At 48.3% G+C, this 22,457-nt stretch overlaps 2 protein-coding genes across 2 annotated transcripts in view; one reads left to right on the forward strand and one right to left on the reverse strand.

Annotated features, from left to right (window-relative positions):
- Positions 1-22,457, reverse strand: part of wwc3 (WWC family member 3) — a 203,227-nt gene that overhangs the window by 169,315 nt on the left and 11,455 nt on the right. The gene's annotated exons all lie outside the window — the stretch shown is intronic.
- LOC144506288 (claudin-24-like) overlaps positions 12,891-22,457 on the forward strand; it is a 79,492-nt gene continuing 69,925 nt past the window's right edge. The window contains exon 1 of the mRNA XM_078232174.1: positions 12,891-13,075. Coding sequence (XP_078088300.1) covers positions 13,014-13,075 — 62 coding nt within the window. The 5' untranslated portion in view covers positions 12,891-13,013. The remainder of the gene's footprint in view (positions 13,076-22,457) is intronic.

Below are 22,457 nucleotides of genomic sequence, written 5' to 3' on the forward strand. Positions count from 1 at the left end.
CGGCCCATCGAGTCTGCACCGAGCACAATCCCACCCAGGCCCTATCCCCACAAGCCTACGCATCGACCCTAGCTGGTCCCTCTGACAATTTAGCACGGCCAATCCACTTCACCCGCATATCTTTGGATAATAACCTCAATTAGATCTCCTCTCATTCTTCTAAACTCTAGAGAGTATAGACCTAAACTGCCCAATCTCAGTTCAATCCAGTGAACCTCCTCTGAACTGTCTCCAACACAACATCATCCCTCCTCAAGTAAAGGGACCAAAACTGTACCCAATATTCTAAGTGCGATCTCACTAATGGTTTGAACAGGGACAGCAACACTTCACTACTTTTACGTTCTGCTTTCATTCTGAGCACCAGTTATTGGCATAAGCGATCGATGGAAGATCAAGGCGGTGCACAGAGAGAAACAAAGGCCTCCTGTCCTCAAAACAACAGGGGTGGATTGGAGCCTGGCCGCTCATCGTGCCTGGGCACCATTCAATCAACGGGTCTCACCCAACAGCATTCACTATCCGTCCCAAGCAGTCAGGTGTAGTGGAGGGGCTCAGAGGCCCAAGGGCTCGGAGGTGCCAGGTGGAACGGGAGGTCAGCGGGGTGCACCTTTGCTCCTCTCAGCCCATAAGAAGCTGCAACAAGTGGAGTTAGCTGCCCTCGCCGTTGTGGACCTGATGCTGGGCAGCAGACAAAATGGGACTCCCGTTGGCTTGACCTGGAATATTGTCTTAAACTATCAATGAAGTCATTGGGCCCTGGCTTCTTGCATGTTCATTAGTGCGTTGTCCGCTCTCAGTGGGAGCTTTATCCAGGGGCTGTGCTCTCTCTCTCTCTCCCCCCCCACTTACTATTCAAGCAGCCAGGATTGCCGAGTTCCGGATTTTAAACCCTTGCCCAACCCTTTTCCTGCCTGCCTGGGGGAGTGCTCGATTTCACTCAACATCTCACAACAGCATCTCAACTAGATTTTTAAACAGTCAATCAGAACGGCGACAAAATGGGCAGGCATTCGACAACGCACCGAGAATAATGATCTTCTCACACCCAATCAGCTTCATCTAACCATTTCAAATACTGAAAAGCATGATGTAAGACCATAAGACATAGGAGCAGAATTAGGCCACTCGGCCCATCGAGTCTGCTCTGCCATTTAATCATGGCTGATCTCTTTCTCATCCCCATTCTCCTGCCTTTTCCCCATAACCCCTCATCCCCTTATTAATCAAGAACCTACCTATCTCGGTCTTAAAGACCTGGCCTCCACAGCCTTCTGCGGCAAAGAGTTCCACAGATTCACCACTCTCTGGCTGAAGAAATTCCTCCTCATCTCTGTTTTAAAGGATCGTCCCTTTAGCCTGAGGTTGTGCCCTCTGGTTCTAGTTTTTCCTACTAGCGGAAACATCCTCTCCACATCCACTCTATCCAGGCCTCGCAGTATCCTGTAAGTTTCAATAAGATCCCCCCTCATCCTTCTAAACTCCAACAAGTACAGACCCAGAGTCCTCAACTGTTCCTCATACGACAAGCTCTTCATTCCAGGGATCATTCTTGTGAATCTCCTCTGGACCCTTTCCAAAGACCAGCGCATCCTTCCTTAGATACGGGGCCCAAAACTGCACACAATACTCCAAATGGGGTCTGACCAGAGCCTTATACAGCCTCAGAAGTACATCCCTGCTCTTTTATTCTAGCCCTGTTCATACCATCGTGGAGCATGCAAACCTGGAGAGAATGTCTGAACAAAATGCCAGCCCATTGTGAGAACCTGGACCCGGGTGCAAATGAAAGAGGTCGCTTCACAAAGAACCAAAAAGCAGAAAACTTACACAGTGCAGGAAGAGAAGGAAGCCATTTTGTCCCTGGAGCCTGTTCTACCATGCCATCTTTCCTGCGGTACCTCAACTCCATGTACATACAGCACATTGCTCCATATCCTTAACCCGATAAAAAACAATTTATCTCAAGTCTTGGAAGCACCCCCAAGCATCCACACCCTTTTGAGAGACACCCTTTTCAGATTTTCACTAGCTCCAATTATAAGAATGCGCTCCTCATTATGAACACCCCCACCAGGGAAAATGCTTCTCTGAGCAGAATTTAATGTAGTTGGCGGAGCTCTCGCCTGGAGAGCCGGTGAGGGCCTCTTCCACAGAAAGCCTGTCACATTAGATGCCAATCAGGCACTTAACTGGGCAGCAACAGCAGGCCTTACCCAGGGTCAAGGACCTCAGGGCTGGAAGTGCTACGAGTTACTGGCAAGTCAGAGGCCGGCTGCTCAGCAGCGCCACCGGGGAGCTGGTGGCTGCTGCCTGTACCCACACCCAATGAGGTCCAGGGTCATCCAGGGACAGGTGAGTGATGGCGGAAGGTAGCCACAGGGAAGGAGGAGGTGGGAACCCTGGGGAGGAGGTTCCTAACTTCACCCCCTCCTTTCCTGATGCAAGGCCATTAGCTGGAGCCTGACAGGGTTAGCTTTCCATGTTTCCCCTGTGCTGGTGGTATGAGGCCTTTCAGTGAACATTAATGGCCCATCCAATGGCCTCAACTAAGGGCAGTCTCTGCACCCCAGAATTAAATCGGGGCAGAGGCAGGGAGAGATGGTGGAATCTCCAACTGCCCAGTCTCCCAACCAATTAAATACACCTCTTCCACCAAATGCAGCACAGGGGAGGGTGCTTATTAAATTCTGCCCACTACCTTTCAAATCCTCCTAATTTTAAACACAATTACATTACCCTTCAACCCATTAACCTCGAGGAAATACAAGCTGTCCTCATAACATAACCTTGACGCCCCAGTATCATTCTGGCGCATCTGAGCTGTACCCCTTCCAAAGCCAATATCTCCTTCATGAGAAGGGAATGAGCGACCCAGAGGACCTGCCAGAGATCCAGAAAAATTGGTTATTTCAAATGAATTTAAAGGCAAGGAATGAATTTTACTCTGAAGAATCAGCAGAGGATGTATATGAACACGAAGGGAATTAACATTTGTTACAAGTCTGTGCCAGAGGAATACTAGAAAGGCAATAACATGCAAGATAGAAAATTGCAGTGATGAACATTTATGTTGTAGATGAACAAAATAATCGCAGAAACAACCTTCACTGACAATTAACTCTACTCCTCCTCTGCTTAAAAAGGTAAAATGATGCACAGTTCACATGCAGCACGGAGCAAGGACTAGACTACAACAGCACTCAAAAAAAAAGCATCTAAAACACAGAGGGAGGCCAACTGGCCCATCACACCTCGGATGACCGTCTGTGTGGAGTTTGCACATTCTCCCCGTGTCTGCCAGAGGAATACTGAAGTTCAAGGGCAGGCCAGAGGCTGTGAAGTCAATAGCAGGTAATTCAGCCCCTGATTCCCCAAAGCCTGTCCATTATCTGTAAGTGCAAGTCAGGAGTGTGGTGGAATACTCTTCAATTAGAATCATAGAGGTTTACAGCATGGAAACAGGCCCTTTGGCCCAACTTGTCCATGCTGCCTTTTTTTTAAACCACCAAGCTAATCCCAATTGCCCGCATTTGGCCCATATCCCTCTATACACATCTTACCCATGTAACTGTCTAAACGCTTTTTAAAAGACAAAATTGTACCCGCCTCTATTACTACCTCTGGCAGCTTGTTCCAGACACTCACCACCCTCTGTGAAAAAATTGCTCCTCTGGACCCTTTTGTATCTCTCCCCTCTCACCTTAAACCCATGTCCTCGAGTTTTCGACTCCCCTACCTTTGGGAAAAGATGTTGACTATCTAGCTGATCTACGCCCCTCATTATTTTATAGACCTCTATAAGATCACCCCTCAGCCTCCTACACTCCAGAGAAATAAGTCTCAGTCTATCCAGCCTCTACTTATAACTCAATCCATCAAGTCCCGGTAGCATCCTAGTAAATCTCTTCTGCACTCTTTCTAGTTTAGTAATATCCTTTCTATAATAAGGTGACCAGAAATGTACAGAGTATTGCCTTCATTAACGCTGCTGTCTCAGTGCCAGGGACCCGGGTTAACAATTCCCAGCTTGGGTCACTGTCTGTGTGGAGTCTGCACGTTCTCCCCGTGTCTGCGTGGGTTTCCTCCGGGTGCTCCCGTTTCCTCCCACAGTCCAAAGATGTGTGTTAGGTTGTTTGGCCACGCTAAATTGCCCCGTAGTGTCAGGGCGATCAGGACTGTAAATATGTGGGGTTACGGGGATGGTACCTGGGTGGGATTGTTGTCGGTGGAGGCTCGATGGGCCAAATGGCCTCCTTCTGCACTGTAGATTCTATGATTCTACGCCTGTGCCAGCTCTTTACACTATTCAATTAATCACACCCCCCTGATCTTACCCCAAAACCCTGCATATTTCTTCAATCCAGGAACATATCTAATTCCTTTTTGAAAGTTCCTGCTGAATCTTGTTTCCACCGCCATTCCAGGCACATTTCCCGTCACAATAGCTCGCTGTGTATGAAAAAAAGTTTGCATCTTCCCCTCACTGGTCCTTTTGCGTGTTGTATTAAATCTCTCACCTCTGGTTACGGACCCCCCCCCTACCAGCGTTAGGAAACAGTTTAGGATTATTTTCTCTCACAAGTCCCTTCACTACACAACAAACAGCCAGGATATTTCAGGTGGAGAGTTTGCAAGGTGGGGCTTACTATATGATTGAAGGGTTGAATAAGCCACTGGTACGTGCCACATTAATCACAGACCATGCTTATGGTGCATTTTTCCTTTGGAATTTGACACATACATCATAAACAAAAGGACAAAGTTTTCTTGTGTCGCTGCGGGGAAGTTTGAGATTTACCGACCATTAGCACATTATCCACCAATACCTTTCCAAAATTCCGAGCTCTGCTTGCCACCTCTTTGTTCCCGCGCACAGAACACAACCTGGATTGACACCCTGCCTTGCAACTTGCCAAGTGCTAGATCTCATACAATTCACCAGTTATCTTACACTAATGTGCCTCTTCTGTGTGATTGTACATTTGAAGGTAATACAATATGCAGTACCAAAACAGATGCATGTTTGTGTACTCTTTGTTCTATTTACTCTCTTCGCAGAGCCAATTGGTCTCGGAGGTCCACCCATAGGGATCACTGACCAGAGGGTTAACCTTTACCAGTCAGAATTCATGGACCTTTACCAGCCAAACTTCAGAGGCATACAGACATATCCATTCTGCAGGATGAAAATCACAAAGAGCAGCAAGCAAGACAGAAGGTTCAGAGGTCCACATGCAGAATGTCTCTCCTAAATTGGATGCTGATCTTATTATACCCACTTTCCAATGGAGAAGGCTATAGCATCAGGCCACGTTGGGATGTCAACTGCCTCATCAATAAAGCATTAGAAGACACTAATGTTGACTTGAACCTAATGAGCACTTAGAATAGAATCCCGACAGTGCAGAAGGAGACCATTTCGCCCATCGAGTCTGAACTGACTCCCTCACAGAGCATCCAACCCAGACCCTGGTCCCCTAACCCCACATATTTACCCTCCAATCCCTCTAACTTGCACATCTTTGGACACCAAAGGGAAATTCAGCACGGCCAATGCGCCTAACCCGCACATCTTTGGACTGTGGGAGGAAACCGGAGCACCCGGAGGAAACCCACACAGACACGGGGGAGAACGAGCAAACTCCACACAGACAGTGACCCAAGGCCGAGAAAATAACCTGGGTCCCTGGCGCTGTGAGGCAGTAGTGCTAACCACTGTGCCACCCTTGGGACAGTACTTGACAACACAAGATACATGGGCTGTGCTGACTCAAAGAGGGACAAGAGGAAATTCCCCATGATCTTCTGCAGAAGCTTTGGGATCCAAAGATGCAAAGCCAGCTTCATCTCACTTCAGCATTTACAGAGATCGATGAGAGGAAGGATCCCACAGAAGGCTTTAAAAGTTGCACAACTTGAAGATACACACCTAGGCTATGACCAAATACTTTGTATTGGAAAGTTGCCATTGCTCTGAGTGTTCTATCTCACAGGAACCTTCCAGTTACACAGGTGTTACAGGGGTTAATCAGCTGCTTTCTCCATTGGGACAGCGGACACTTTTCTTCACAATTAAAAACAAAAGGTTTGTCGGCAGGATAAAATGGCAAATTGGTGAAGCTTTTGTGATCCATAGGTCCAATTTCTGAAAACCATCCTATTTGGGTGCCACGTTAAACATTAGGCTTAAACAACGCCTCGATTTTAAAATTCTCATCCTTGATTTCAAATCACTCCATAGCCTTGTCCCTCCCGATGTCTGTAAGAGCAGCACGGTGGCACAGTGGTTAGCACTGCTGCCTCACAGCGCCAGGGACCCAGGTTCGATTCCTGGCTTCTGTCACTGTCTGTTTGGAGTTTGCACGTTCTCCACGTGTCTGTGTGGGTTTTCTCCGGGTGCTCCGATTTCCTCACACAGTCTGAAAGACGTGCTGGTTAGGTGCACTGGCCGTGCTAAATTCTCCCTCAGTGTTACCCAAACAGGCACCGGAGTGTGGCAACTAGGGGATTTTCACAGTAACTTCATTGCAGTGTTAATGCAAGCCTTACTTGAGACTAATAAATAAACTTTACTTTAATCTCTTCCAAACCCACCATCTGCTGAGACATTTACATTCAACTAATCGTGGCCTCTTGAGCACCCCGATTTTAACTGTTTCACTATTAGTGGCCGTACCTTCAGCTGCTTCAGTCCCAGACTCTGGAATTCCCTCTCTGACTAGGGTAGCGTACAACAAAACAACTTTTGCCAAAAACCATCTTGTAAACCAACAACCTTTTCCAAATTTAATCTATTTGACACCATGTAAAAATTAAAAGTTAAAGTTAACTTATTAGTCACAAGTAGGCTCACATTAACACTGCAATGAAGTTACTGTGAAAATCCCCTCGTCGCCACACTCCGGCGCCTGTTCGAATACACGGAGGGAGAATTTAGCATGGCCAATTCACCTAACCAGCACGTCTTTCAGAATGTGGGAGGAAACCGGAGCACCTGGAGGAAACCCATGCAGACACGGGGAGAATGTGCAAACTCCACACAGACAGTGACCTAAGCCAGGAATCGAACCCAGGTCCCTCGCGCTGTGAGGCAGCAGTGCTAACCACTGTGCCACCGTGTCACCCCAGGTTACTTTTACCATTACTATCACCTATTATCTAAACTAGACGACAAATATCGAAAGATCAGAATAAAACACACAAGACCAGTGAAGAGCAATGGTCTTGGATAGCTTTGAGAATAATCATTCCTTGGGGGTCACATGTTATAACTATCTGACTGGAATGACTTGAAGCAGATGTTATGAACCCTGTAGAGACCAATAACTTTACAAAGATATTTGAAATTCCAGCAACCGATTGAAAGGATCACACAGCAAGATTTCAACTTTAACCGTCACAAAAGTGTGAAATTCGCCATTGTTGAGCTGTGGTGGGTGGCAACACTTCTCCCACTGGACGGAATAGCGGGATCCCATGCTTTGAATGTCAATAATTATCCACAGGTGAGGTCCCCTCCAAATCTCCTGGTGGGCCTCCAACTGAGTTGTCCACCTGCCCTCAGGTGGCTGGGTCAAAGGTTCTCACAGCATATTTACGCACCAGTCCAGCAGACTCCTACCACTCTCTCCAGCCCACCTGTCTTTACCAGACCGTGCAGGATATCAACAACCTAGAGGGAAAAGGCTAGTAGCCTACATAAGAATTAGGAGCAGGAGTAGGCCATCTGGCCTCTCGAGCCTGCTCTGCCCTTCAATAAGATCATGGCTGATCTTTTCGTGGACTCGGCTCCACTTACCCGCCCGCTCACCATAACCCTTAATTCCTTCACTGTCCTTCCTCCACATTGCCCCCTTGTTTTCATCAGCCTACACACACACACTGACTTTTACTGTGAGGGTTACACTGGGATTCCTTCCTTCTACCCAAGCTAGGTGAATCTTCCAGCCTCCTTTTAATCCTCATGAATAGGAAATCTTCAACTTGAATGTGAGTATTCCCACCTGCATTCTGTGTGGTGAACAATCATCAACATTTTCAGGTGCAGGACTGGCTACCCTATCTCCTGCTCTTTGTCTGTCAGGTGGCTGCAGACTGTCTGTTGTGCCTATGATTCAAGGATATCTTAGAAGCCTTGTAACCCGATACACAATGAACTTTTCCCTTTCCCAAACTGATCCCTGTGACAACATGAAATACATGGATCATGTGTCCAGGCAGAAATGCTAATTAGCTATCCTCTAAGCCCCTAACTCATTTCGATCTTGGAATTAAACAGACAGTTTAAAGCATACCCGTTTATAAAGGCTGACATTCCTAATACCAACCTTGAAACTTGAAGACTAACAGTTTATCCACAGTCAACACAACTGCGACCATCACTGCCCACAGATATTGGTCACCTTCTTCCCAGTAAGTTAACCTTTAATGATCAAGCCACCTAGGCTTTCAGAACAGCTCACATGACCCCTACTCATTCCTCCATTTTACCTTAACTTGAAGAGATAATACCAAAACATAACAATCTTATAAACTTTGTATTCATATCACAGACTACCCCTGCTCCCTTTTGATTGAATCTAACTCAAACGCCTCTGGTGCTTACGATGATTCCAGCTTTTCTGGTTAGCTGTTGGAAAGTTAAGTCCAAAGCATTAGGGTATTAGCTATGAGGAGAGGTTGGATAAACTTGGCTTGTTCTCAATGGAACGACGGAGGTTGAAGGGTGATCTGATAGATGTTTACAAGATTATGAGTGGCATGGACAGAGTGGATAGTCAGATGCTGTTTCCTAGGGTAGAAAAGTCAAGTACTAGGGGACATAGGTTTAAGGTGCGTGGGGAAAAGTTTAGAGGAGATGTGCGAGGCAAGTTTTTTTTTTACACAGAGGGTGGTGAATGTCTGGAACGCGCTGCCCGGGGAGGGGGTGGGAGCAGGTACGATAGCAGCATTTAAGGGGCAACTAGACGAATACATGAATAGGATGGGAATGGAAGGATACGGACTTCGTAAGTGCATACGGTTTTAGTTTATGCAGGCATCATGAACGGCACAGGCTTGGAGGGCCGAAGGGCCTGTTCCTGTGCTGTACTGTTCTTTGTTCATTAATGTGCTACCGCTATTCACTATGTCACTACTTTGAGAAGCTGGAGGAAAATTTGCCAAGTCTCCAAGCACCCTAGCTTATACTAAATGCTCACTGTATAACAATTAACACTGTCCTGTTTGTAGTTCTGCACAGAACCCACTGGCTAAAAAATACTCTGGCACCACATCAGGACATGTACACTGGAACTCCTGAGCCCAATGCAATCAATTGGTGGATTATTCAACTGTTTATTTGATGTGGTGCTGGTGGGTATTTTTTTTTTTTACATGCCATTGGATCTTCTATTACAAACAAATTTGGTTTCAACTCATCATCACTTGCCATACGCTGCAGAATCAGGGTTGAGCAGCTCATGTGGGCTATAGTCAGTACTGATACACAACTCTTCTCATTGGATCAACGGCTTTTCAGAATCTCCGGGCGCATCAGAATTCCGTGACGGAGGTGTGCTGTGGAGATTGAACCTTTTCAGATGTTCTTTCATCCGGGTTTCCTGAATCAGCCTCCCACCCATTGGCTCTGTCTACACTTCCCGCTGCCTCGCCAAAGCAGCCAGTATAATCAAGGACCCCACACAACCCGGACATTCTCTCTTCCACCTTCTTCCGTCGGGAAAAAGTCTGAGGTCACGTACCTACCGACTCAAGAGCAGCTTCTTCCCTGCTGCCGTCAGACTTTTGAATGGACCTACCTCGCATTAAGTTGCTCTTTCTCCACACCCTAGCTGTGACTGGAACACTACATTCTGCATTCTCTCCTTTCCTTCTCTATGAACGGTATGCTTTGTCTGTATAGCGTGCAAGGAACAATACTTTTCACTGTATGCTAATACATGTGACAATAATAAATCAAATTTTAAAAAATCAAATAAAAAAAAACCAGCTCTGGCTGCTTGGGCCACCTTCAAAACCAGCACGTTTACCTCCCAAGGCAGACCGTGACTAGTCGGTGAATTTTGACAGCCTGATTGAGGATGGAGTTTGTGTTGGTTGCGGCTAACACAGGAAGAGGAGATAGAGATGCAGCAGCTCATTTTATCAAGGGCAACGGGATCTACCCCAAGATGGGGCACACTGCCTCATCTTGTCAGATTGGATCTCTTGTGGGGTACTGTGAATTAGATTCAATTAGGTTTTTGGAGCAAGCAAGGGGATGGATTCAGGCTTGCCTGGTCCACTGCGTGCATTGGCGTTGTAGCTTTAAAAATGGAGTAAAATAATCTAAACTCCGCCCGTTTCTCGTTTCCATGGCACTCGTCGACATAACTGTAGTCACTCTCCTAATTCAGGCCCCGCACCCAATGAATCACACTGAGCCTGGTCATTATTCTATCTGCCTTCTGTTCCTCAGCCATCCCATACAATCATCTATATTTATATAGCACCTCTCGTAATAAGGCGGCACGGTAGCACAGTGGTTAGCACTGCTGCTTCACAGCTCCAGGGTCCCGGGTTCGATTTCCGGCTCGGGTCACTATCTGTGTGGAGTTTGCACATTCTCCTCGTGTCTGCGTGGGTTTCCTCCGGGTGCACCGGTTTCCTCCCACAGTCCAAAGATGTGCGGGTTAGGTTGATTGGCCAGGTTAAAAATTGCCCCTTAGAGTCCTGGGATGTGTAGGTTAGAGGGATTAGCGGGTAAATATGTGGGGGTAGGGCCTGGGTGGGATTGTGGTCGGTGCAGACTCGATGGGCCGAATGGCCTCCTTCTGCACTGTAGGGTTTCTATGATTTCTAAGACACAGGATGTGATGGGAGTTAGGATGTGGGCAGCAGACATCTGGATGAATTTAAATTGATGGCAGGTGGAGGGTGAGAGAGCACGGAAATAACCAAGCCTAGAGGTGATTAAATTCCTTCATGCTGAACTCACAATTGCTGCTCCTCTGCAACCTGCATCACCCGCACGACTTTCTCTATTGCCTGCATTGCACGCTGGTCAAATGAAATCCTAAAGATTAAATGCTGTTAAATATACAGTAAGCAACCTTCATGGTGATAAACGCAATGCCCAGTATCTTAATGTGCCCTCAAGTATCTTTAACTCTTTTCCTAATACGCGGCATGATGGCACAGTGGTTAGCACTGCTGTTTCACAGCGCCAGCGTCCCGGGTTCGATTCCCGGCTTAGGTCACTGTCTGCGCGGAGTTTGCACATTCTCCCCGTGTCTGCGTGGGTTTCCTCCGGGTGCTCCAGTTTCCTCCCACAGTCTGGAAGATGTGCTGGTTAGGTGGATTGACCCGAACAGGCGCCAGAGTGTGGCGACTAGAGGAATTTCACAGTAACTTCACTGCAGTGTTAATGTAAGCCTGACTTCTGACTGATAAATAAATTTTAAAATTAATGGTTCTTTCCAAAAGGCATGGGTTCTTATGAAACTTGGATGAGCCCCTGATAATATCGCATGGTGGAACTATTCACAAATACCCTTTGGGAATCTGCGTGGTAGGAACCTTGATTATGGGTCAGAAACTTGTGGGTCCCAGTCCTGCTGAGCACAAAACTCTAGGCTGACACCCTCGTGCAGTGCTGTGGGAGTGTTGCACTGTCAGGAGGTGCTGTCTTTTGTATGGTACATTTAACCAAAGCCCGATAAACCCTCCCAAATGGAAGTTAAAGACCCAATGCCAATACTTTGGGAATGACATCCTTTTTCCAATGTCCCTGAATAATTTTTATGCCTTAAATCAACATCATAGAAACAGATTATTTGGTTAGTATGTTGCATTTTATGAGTGTTTCTTGTGGAATTGGCTGCTGTGTTTTCTACATCACTTCACTGAATGGCAAGTGCTTTTGAAAGTCCTGGGCAGCGCGGTAGCACAGTGGTTAGCACTGCTGCCTCACAGCGTCAGGGATCCGGGTTCGATTCCCGGCTTGGGTCACTGTCTGTGTGGAGTTTGCACGTTCTCCCTGTGTCTGCGTGGGTTTCCTCTGGGTGCTCCGGTTTCCTCCCACAGTCTGAAAGACATGCTGGTTAGGCCCATTGGCCTGAACCGGCGCCAGAGTGTGGCGACTCGGCGATTTTCACAGTGACTTCATTGCAGTGTTAATGTAAGCCTAATGCGACACCAATAAGTCTGAGGTCACGTGCCAACCAACTCAAGAACAGCTTCTTCCCTGCTGCCGTCAGACTTTTGAATGGACCTACCTTGCATTAAGCGGATCTTTCTCTACACCCTAGCTATGACTGTAACACTACATTCTGCACTCTCTCCTTTCCTTCTCTATGAACGGTATGCTTTGCCTGTATAGTGCGCAAGAAACAATACTCTTCACTGTATGCTAATACACGTGACAATAATAAATCAAATTAAATAAACTTTAAAACTTAAACTTTAACTTGTAAAAGGCCTCACATAAATGCAAGGTTTTGTTTCTCTTTTAACTGCTTTTACTGAGTGTTGATTCCTCTCATCCCTGTGGGAGAAAATAAATCCTTCAAATCTCTAATGCTCGAGCCCCAAAAGTTTATATTCATATCCTGTAGTTCGTCATGCCTTTTGGCAGATTGATGAGTAGTGTCCAATGGAAAGATATACATTAATATCGATGGTTTATCATTTAAAAACATGTCGAGAAAAAAAACTGCTCTGCAAACAATGCTTTTACCTTGACTTTTACATTCGCAGATGTTGCATCACCAGCGGCTATACGGGGTTTATTAAGGTCAAACACCCGCGTGTAGATCAATAGTTTACTCAGAAACAGTGTTACAGGGGTCAAACAACTCATGTCACAGGGAACACCAGAGCTGACTCACACTGTCGTTCCAACTCAAAGTACAGGAAGCTTTCAGAACTCGAACAGCCAAAGGGCATCAAAAACTACCAAAAGAGAAAAATGACTTCTTCGGGCTTGTTCAAAGTAAAGTGGTCGTGATCGTGGCACCAAAGGTGGATTTATGAAGCAAAAGAGCATTACCTGCGGGAGATATGAAGAGAGATCCATAAACAAGTGGGAACCGTAAGTTGTACAGTCCAATTCCTTATTTTGATATCCAGGGAATAATGGATCCATGGGCGCAATTGCGGAGTAATAATGTGGTGGGTCAAACTGCTTGACAATTCTGATGTAAATTCAGTGCTAAAATCTCTAGCCTTGAACAATGTACAAATTCCTCTGCAATTAATTCATATTTTGATCGCTCCAAAGCTATGCTTCCCACACTCTGGACCTCAACATAATTCCCAATACAATGTGAAGTGCAAAACTCTCACTATACCAGCCCAAGCCCATTCCCCACCCCGATGTGTCCACCGGAATTTTGAACTTCTCATAAGTGTGCATTTTGAATACTTCTTCGTGTCAGCTTGACTCAGAGGTTGCGGGTTCAAGCCCGACTCCAGATACATGGCCACACAGTCTCGGCTGGCGATTAAAAGGCTGCACTGTTAGAAGTACCATCATTCAGGTGAGGTGTTAAATGGAGACCACAGGTGGGATGTTCCAGCCGTGCTCACCCCGAAACCGGAAAATCCCACCCCAGGTCATTCCATGGTTTATAAAATCCCTTCAGTGCAGAAGGAGGTCACTTGGCCCATCGAGTCTGCACCGACCACAATCCAACCCAGACCTTATCCCCATAACCCCATGTATTTACCCTAGCTAATCCCTCTGACACCCAGGGGTAATTTAGCATGGCCAATCCACCTAACCCGCACATCTTTGGACTGTGAGAGGAAACCGGAGCACCCGGAGGAAACCCACGCAGACACGGGGAGAATGTGCAAACTCCACACAGACAGTGACCCAAGCCGGGAATCAAACCCGGGTCCCTGGCGCTGTGAAGCAGCAGTGCTAACCACTGTGCTACCGTGCCGCCCCTCACCCACTACGATTCCCATGGTGAGCGGAACAGGAAAATTTGTCCCCACGTCTATGCTCCCAGATGGACTCAAACGATCCTGCGCCTCCACTTTCAAAAGCAAGACAGTTTTCCCCACTACCTCATGGCCAAAGCGTATGTCTCAACCAATGTCCCGAACCAAGATCCAGGCACCCGGGTTGGATTCCTGGCTTGGGTCACTGTCTGTGTGGAGTTTGCACATTCTTCCCGTGTCTGCGTGGGTTTCCCCCAGGTGCTCCGGTTTCCTCCCACAGTCCAAAGGCGTGCTGGTTAGGTTGATTGGCCACGTTAAATTGTCCCCTAGTATCTGGGTGGCACAGTGGTTAGCACTGCTGCCCCACAGAGCCAGGGACCCGGGTTCGATTCCCGGCTTGGGTCACTGTCTGTGTGGAGTTTGCATGTTCTCCCCGTGTCTGCGGGGGTTTCGTCCGGGTGCTCCGGTTTCCTCCCACAGTCTAAAAGGCGTGCTGGTTAGGTGCAGTGACCCGAACAGGCGCCCGAGTGTGGCGACTAGGGGAATTTCACAGTAACTTCATTGCAATGTTAACGTAAGCTTTACTTGTGACACTAATAAACAAATATATAATTAAAAATCTCATTATCACATTTCTGTTGGTGGAAGCTCGCTGTGTGAGAGGGAGTTGTCACATTCCCTATATTACACTTCAAAATTACTTCACCAATTACAAAGGACTTCGGGACACCCTGAGGTTGTGAATCGTCACTACAGATATGTAAATTCTTCGGTTGTCACCACCAGCCTAGCCCGAGCATTGCATGGACTGCAATGATTAGCACTGCGGCCTCACAGCTCCAGGGACCCGGGTTCGATTTCCGGCTTGGGTCAGTGTGTGTGTGGAGTCTGCACGTTCTCCCCGTGTCTGCGTGAGTTTCCTCCGGGTGCTCCGGTTTCCACAATCCGAAGGTGTGCAGGTTAGGTTGATATGCCATGTTAAATTCCCCCCCCAAGATGTGCAGGTTAAGGGAATTAGTGGGGTAAACCATTGTCTAATTTCAAGAAGAAATTAGATATAGCTCTTGGGGCTAAAGGGAATCAGGGAAATGGGGGTGGGAAGGGATGATCAGGACACTGAATTCGCAGGCATGGTCAAAACGAGTGCCAGAACAAGCTCAAAGGGCCAAAGGGCCTCCACCTACTTTAGTTCCTATGTCTCTATGTTGAATGCATGTAATTACATGGTTTGGGGGGGGCTGCTCTGTCGCAGAGTGGGTGCAAACCTGATGGGCCAAATGGCCTCCTCCTGCATTGTAGGGATTCCGTGGGCGGGATTTTCCGGCCGCGCTTGCCCAGAGGCCAGAAAATCCCACTCGAGGTCAACAGACCTTTTGCGTGGTCCTGTCTTGCCCGTAACGATCCCATGGCGGGCAGGACGGGAAAATTCTGTCCTACGACGTCAACAAGGTGGCCCACGCCCACCCTCACCGAGAAGTGTAATAAATGCCAGCATTGTCAGCAATGCCTACGTCCCAAGAATGAACAAAAGCATTTTCAGCGTACATGTAAACTTTATCTATTTTAGAGACACACACATTTAAAAAGGGGTTTCTTTTGCATATTCCTGCATGTTTTAATTCATTAATAGTGTGATGTGGGTGCCACAGGCAAGGCTGCCAGCTATTAACCTTACTTGCTGGCTTGGCATAACTAGGTAGCTTGCTAGTCCACTTCAGAGAGCAGTTAATAGTCAACTATGTTGGTATGGAACTGGAGTCACATATCATGTGAAGGACAGCAAGGTTCCTTTACCTCAAGGGACATTACTCAACAAGTTAACTGTGCAGCATGGTGGCACAGGCGTTTGGGTGACACAATGGTTGGGTGGCACGATGACACAGTGGTTAGCACTGCTGTCTCTCGGTGCCAGGGACCCGGGTTCGATTCCCAGCTCGGGTCACTGCCTGTGTGGAGTTTGCACGTTCTCCCCGTGTCTGTGTGGGTTTCCTCCCACGCTGACAACATGCAAACTCCACACAGTCATCCAAGGCCACGAACCCAGGTCCCTGGTACCGAGAGACAGCAGTACTGTGTCACCATTTGCCATCGATTTGTTTGTTTTATTGTTTTACAACCACCAGATAACTAGCTTTGTTGTCACTTTTATTGGTAAAAGTTTTTTTATTTTCAGATTTGTTTTTCAAACGTAAGGACTATGGCAAGATCTGAACTCGCGTTATCAAAATGAGTTCAGACTCTAGTTTGCTAGTCTAATAACGTCACCAATACACTAGCTAATGTACAAGAAGAAAAACAGAACCAATTCAAAATTTCATGACCAATCTCAGAGAAGCCTTAGCAAGTGTGGAAAATGTTCCTGAGTTTGGGTTTCAAGGAAAAACTCAAAAAGGTGGGCATATTCTCCTTAGGGCAGGGCTGGTTGAGGGATGAGCTAATAGAAGTGTTCAAAGATGTGATGGCTCTGATAGTCCATGCATCTCCCACTCCACCTGACGAAGGGACAGCGCTCCGAAAGGTAGTGGCATTTGCTACCAAATAAACCTGTTGGACTTTAACCTGCTGTTGTTAGACTTCTTACTAAGAGGATCAGTAACCAGAGGTCAAAGATTTAAAGGTCAAAGATGAGGGTGGCACAGTGGCTAGCATTGCTGCCTCACAGCGCCAGGGACCCGGGTTCGATTCCCGGCTTGGGTCACTGTCTGTGTGGAGTTTGTACGTTCTCCCAGTGTCCCTGTGGGTTTCCTCCGGGTGCTCAGGTTTCTTCCCACAGTCCAAAGAGGTGCTGGTTAGGTGAATTGACCATGCTAAATTCTCCCTCAGTGTACCTGAACAGGCGCCAGAGTGTGGCGACTAGGGGATTTTCACAGCAACTTCATTGCAGTGTGAATGTAAGCCTTACTTGTGACTAGTAAATAAACTTTTAACTTTAGGATAATTGACAATAGAAGCAGAGACGATAAGAGGACAATTTTTGTGCTTTTTTTTAAAAACACAGCAAGTTGCTCTGATTTGGAACGCACTGTAGGTTGGTCGAAGTCATTTCAATAACCACTTGTAAAAGGGAATTGAATAAATATTTGAAAAGGAAACATTTGCAGGGCAACAGGAAAATAGCGGGAGACTTAATTGGATAGTTCCCACAAAGAGATGGCACAAACACAACAGGTCGGAAGATCTCCTCTTGTGTTGTACGATTCAATAACTCGCTGGTGGCAGTCAAATTCACTGTATCTGACCGAGGAATGCACGCTGATAATTAGCCGCTTCAGTTAAAAAAGTTGCAAGACAAAACTGCGAACTTGCATGAAAGCAGCATCACAGAAAACAGTCGCACAGTTTTCCGACTCCAAGCACACACCAACTCTTGGGAAATTCCAGAAATGTTTTATGTTTCAAGTCTGGCAAACTGTCTAACCACCCTTCCTGTATTCGGAATAGTCTTTACAACAGGGTTCTCTTCCAATTTGACAGCAACTTATTTCTGCAGGAAGGTTAATATACTTGCAGATACACCCTGTGAACCGCGGCTCTGCATAATGACGAGCGAACTATACATATGCCTTTTAAGCAATCAGTACATCAAATGAACCCAATTAGGATGTCAAGGCACTGACAAGATCGACTTCTGGTTGAAAATCAGACAATACCAGCAACATGTTGCAAATTGGGGTCAACCGCCCAGACTATTAGAAGCATCAGTGACATTGACTAAGCACCAGTTGAGTAGATTTAAGAAATTCAGACCATTTTGGGGTGGCACAGTGGTTAGCACTGCTGCTTCACAGCGCCAGGGACCCGGGTTCAATTCCAGCCTCGGGTCACTGTCTGTGTGGAGTTTGCACGTTCTCCCCGTGTCTGCGTGGGTTTCCTCCCGCAGTCCAAAGATGTGTGGGTTAGGTTGATTGGCCGTGCTAAATTGACCACAGTGTCAGGGGATTAGCAGGGTAAATGTGGGGTTATGGGAATAGGTGGGATTGTGGTCAGTGCAGACTCAATGGGCCAAATGGCCTCCTTCTGCACTGTAGGGGTCCTATGATTCATACATGGACCACACAATACAGAAGGTTGCCAATTCAATTATGTATTTCTATTTTACACTGTCCAATTCAGGAGTATTAGTTGCGCTGTTACAGAGTGTAATGAAATAGGTATCACATTTCATTTATCACAAAAATTACCAAAACACTGCAACCAATATATAATTCTTGAAAGACTTCTGCAAAGCCTCCACATTTCAAAAGAACATGCCAGAGACTTGAGCAGAAACTCTCGGCTGACATTCCAATACTGAGGGAGTGTTATCTACAGATCAGACGTGGCTCCATCTGCCTGCTCAGGTAGATGCAATAACCCAAAGCACTTCTTTCCAAAAGATCAGGGGGGATTTACCTTGTGTCCTGGCCAACATATATACCTCAACCAAGATCACCAAAATAGATTATCAGGACAGCTTTTTTTTTAATTCACAGGATGTGGACATTATTGTACTCAGTGTCTATCCCTAATAGTTCTAGAGAAACCATACTCAACTGCTGCAGCCCACGTGGGGTAGGAATAGCCAGAGGGTTATTCAGTAGGGAGTGCAGGATTTTGACTCAGTGACAATAAAGGAATAGCAACATCATCCCAAGTCAGGGTGTTGTGTGGGAAGGGATCTTACAGGTGGTAGTGTGTCCATGTGCCGACTGTCCTTGTTCTTCCAGACAGTAAAGGTCACAGATTTGGAAGGTGCTATTAAAGGAGCATTGACAAGTGGCTACAGTACATCTTATACATAGATGATTTGATTTATTGTCACATGTATTGACATGCAGTGAAAAGCATTGTTTCTTGCGCGCTATACAGACAAAGCATACCATTCATAGAGAAGGAAAGGAGAGAGTGCAGAATGTAGTGTTACAGTCATTGCTAGGGCGTAGAGAAAGATCAACTTAGTACGAGGTAGTTCCATTCAAAAGTCTGATGGCAGCAGGGAAGAAGCTGTTTTTGAGTCGGTTGGTACGTGATCTCAGACTTTTGTATCTTTTTCCCGACAGAAGAAGGTGAAAGAGAGAATGTCCGGACGTGGGGTCCTTGATTACGCTGGCTGCTTTGCCGAGGCAGTGGGAAGAGTAGACAGTGTCAATGGATGGGAGGCTGGTTTGTGTGATGGATTGGGCTTCATTCATGATCCTTGGTACTTTCTTGAACAAGACTTTCTTGCGGTCTTGAACAGAGCAGGATGGTACACATTGCTGTCACTGTGCTTCAGTGGTAGAGGAAGAGAATGCTTAAGGTGGGGCATTGGATGCTAATTAAGCCGGCGACTTCGTCCTGGATGCTGTTAAGCTTCCAGAGTGTTATTGGAGCTGTATTCATCCAGGCAAGTAGAGTATTCCATCACACTCCTGACTTGTGCTTTGTAGTTGGTGGACAGGAATCAGGAAATGAGTTACTGGTCACATAATTCCCAGCCTCTGGCCTGCCATTCCAGTGACGATATTGACAAGTTCAGTTAACTTTCCAATCAATGGAAACCCCTATGATGTTGATGGTGGGAGATCATAGAATCATAGAAACCCTACAGTGCAGGAGGCCGCCATTCAGCCCATCGAGTCTGCACCGACCACAATCCCACCCAGGCCCTACCCGCTAATCCCTTTTTTTTTTACCCGCTAATCCCTCTAACCTACGCATCCCAGGACTCTAAGGGGCAATTTTTAACCTGGCCAATCAACCTAACCCGCACATCTTTGGACTGTGGGAGGAAACCGGAGCACCCGGAGGAAACCCACGCAGACACGAGGAGAATGCGCAAACTCCACACAGACAGTGACCCGAGCCGGGAATCGAACCCGGGACCCTGGAGCTGTGAAGCAGCAGTGCTAACCACTGTGCTACTGTGCCGCCCATTTACAGCAGAATGTCAAAGGGGAGTAGGGAGATGGCCACTTTGTTACTAGCCACTCATCAGTCCAAGCCTGAACACTGTCCAGGTCTATGGACACTGTGCAGGCATGGACAACTGCCTAACCAATCTCAGCACACACCCTCTCCGGAATACCCCATGGAAAATGTTACAATAAGTACTGTCTGCCTTTTAAATGAAATGGATGGAGTAGCTGGATTCTGACGGACATGGAATCAGATAAAATAAGAAAGCACAGGAGCAGGCTACTCAGCCCCTCATGTCTCTGCTGGCTCCTTGAAGGTGCTATCCAATTTGTCCCGCTCCTGTTCACAGTATTTTGTCATGCGCCACAGCACCGGGAGAAATGGAATGTATTGCCCTTTGCAGCAACGTAGACAAATCAAGTCCAAATGAAGTCAAATCTACAGTTTGAATGGAATTGAGTTTAAAATTGTGCTGTGTGTATTGTTTCAACATAACGCCCAGAATCTGAGTCAGTCAGTCGGTGTGGCTCAGCAGGAGCCGGGTCAGGTTTCTATCCAGCGCGACCACATCACCTGAAATAGCCCACAACCAACACCAAATGCCTCAGCTCACACTGCCATTCAAACTCCTTCATACTGTTCAGCATCCAGCCACTCCAGAAAGCTGCCTGCCACCTCGAAAAAGCCTCGCCTGGGTTCTCACCGCCTTGTTTTGTTATTTAGCATGAAGGTTTGTTTCAGGCTGAGTGGATTTTGGCTCCAATCACCTGGGTTACACACTGCCTACTCCAATTCACCAACACACACCGAGCGAGCTGAGGGTTTTCTGTTGCACAGTACCGCCCCGCCGCACCGCCCCGCCGCACCGCCCCCTCCAGGCGCCGCCCCGCCGCACCGCCCCCTCCAGGCGCCGCCCCGCCGCACCGCCCCCTCCAGGCGCCGCCCCGCGGCACCGCCCCCTCCAGGCGCCGCCCCGCGGCACCGCCCCCTCCAGGCGCCGCCCCGCGGCACCGCCCCCTCCAGGCGCCGCCCCGCGGCACCGCCCCCTCCAGGCGCCGCCCCGCGGCACCGCCCCCTCCAGGCGCCGCCCCGCGGCACCGCCCCCTCCAGGCGCCGCCCCGCGGCACCGCCCCCTCCAGGCGCCGCCCCGCGGCACCGCCCCCTCCAGGCGCCGCCCCGCGGCACCGCCCCCTCCAGGCGCCGCCCCGCGGCACCGCCCCCTCCAGGCGCCGCCCCGCGGCACCGCCCCCTCCAGGCGCCGCCCCGCGGCACCGCCCCCTCCAGGCGCCGCCCCGCGGCACCGCCCCCTCCAGGCGCCGCCCCGCGGCACCGCCCCCTCCAGGCGCCGCCCCGCGGCACCGCCCCCTCCAGGCGCCGCCCCGCGGCACCGCCCCCTCCAGGCGCCGCCCCGCGGCACCGCCCCCTCCAGGCGCCGCCCCGCGGCACCGCCCCCTCCAGGCGCCGCCCCGCGGCACCGTCCCCCTCCAGGCGCCGCCCCGCGGCACCGCCCCCTCCAGCGACCATACAGGACCTTGAAACTGCAACCTTTCAGACTGATGGGCTTTCCCTCAAACCAGCCTTGTGCTCACTGAACTACAGTGCAACACCTCCAATTTACACTTCCCCTCCTTGTATTCAAAATCCCTCCATGACCCCAGCCCCTCCGCACCCCCATCCCTCCGGGATCTCCACTTTCCTGTAATTCACACCTCTTGTGTGCAGCTCGACTTCCTTTGCCCACTATTGGTAGCCTGTGTCTTCAGCTATCTAGGTCCCGAAGCTCTGGAAATCCCTTCCCAAACCTCCCCACCTCTCCCCTCCTTTTGATGAGAGGTCAGCAGTGTCTAGGTGGCAAAAGGAAATGGAAATGGGATGACTACAGAGGCAGATAATGGGTCACGAGGTGGTGCTCATGTTTACAGCTGATCATCTTTAACAGATACTGCCTGACTGCCGTGTGCTGCCAAACCTCCAGCATCCGGAGTATCTTCAGTTTGGCTAAATAAAACAGGAGACATTTTTACAAGACTATACCGCCCAAGGCAAGGGCACACAGGGCTTATTATACTCAAATCCATGAAGTAAAAGGGCTTTGCACTGTTTTACACCAGTCACGCAAAGCGGTGTAGAAGGGCGGGTGTTAAAGGGGGAGGAAAGTCATGCACGGGCCAAATTCAGGAGAATTCAGGCCCAATGGGGTGGCACAGGGACCCGGGTTCAATTCCAGCCTTGGGTGACTGTGTGGAGTTTGCACGTTCTCCCCATGTCTGCGTGGGTTTCCTCCCACAGTCTAAAAGACGTGCTGTTAGGTGCATGGGCCGTGCTAAATTTTCCCTCCATGTACCCGAACAGGCACCGGAGTGTGGCAACTAGGGGATTTTCACAATAGCTTCACTGCAGTGTTAATGCAAGCCTTACATTTAAGTAAGCTTTACTTCTAACCCAGGCTATTTGCAGCCTTCCTCAGGTGGCTCCTTTCACACACTTACTGGCCAAAGCCAAGTGATTGTGACACAAGAGTCTGTACACAAAGATTACGCTGTTGCTGATAATGACACTGGCCGTCCATGTGGCACATTCACGCATTCCAAACAGTGCAGGTGTACCTCCAATTATCCTGCATGACATCAGAAACCTGATGTTATTGC

The sequence above is a fragment of the Mustelus asterias genome, chromosome 17 (genome assembly GCF_964213995.1).
Source record: "Mustelus asterias chromosome 17, sMusAst1.hap1.1, whole genome shotgun sequence".
Classification (NCBI taxonomy): Eukaryota; Metazoa; Chordata; class Chondrichthyes; order Carcharhiniformes; family Triakidae; genus Mustelus; species Mustelus asterias.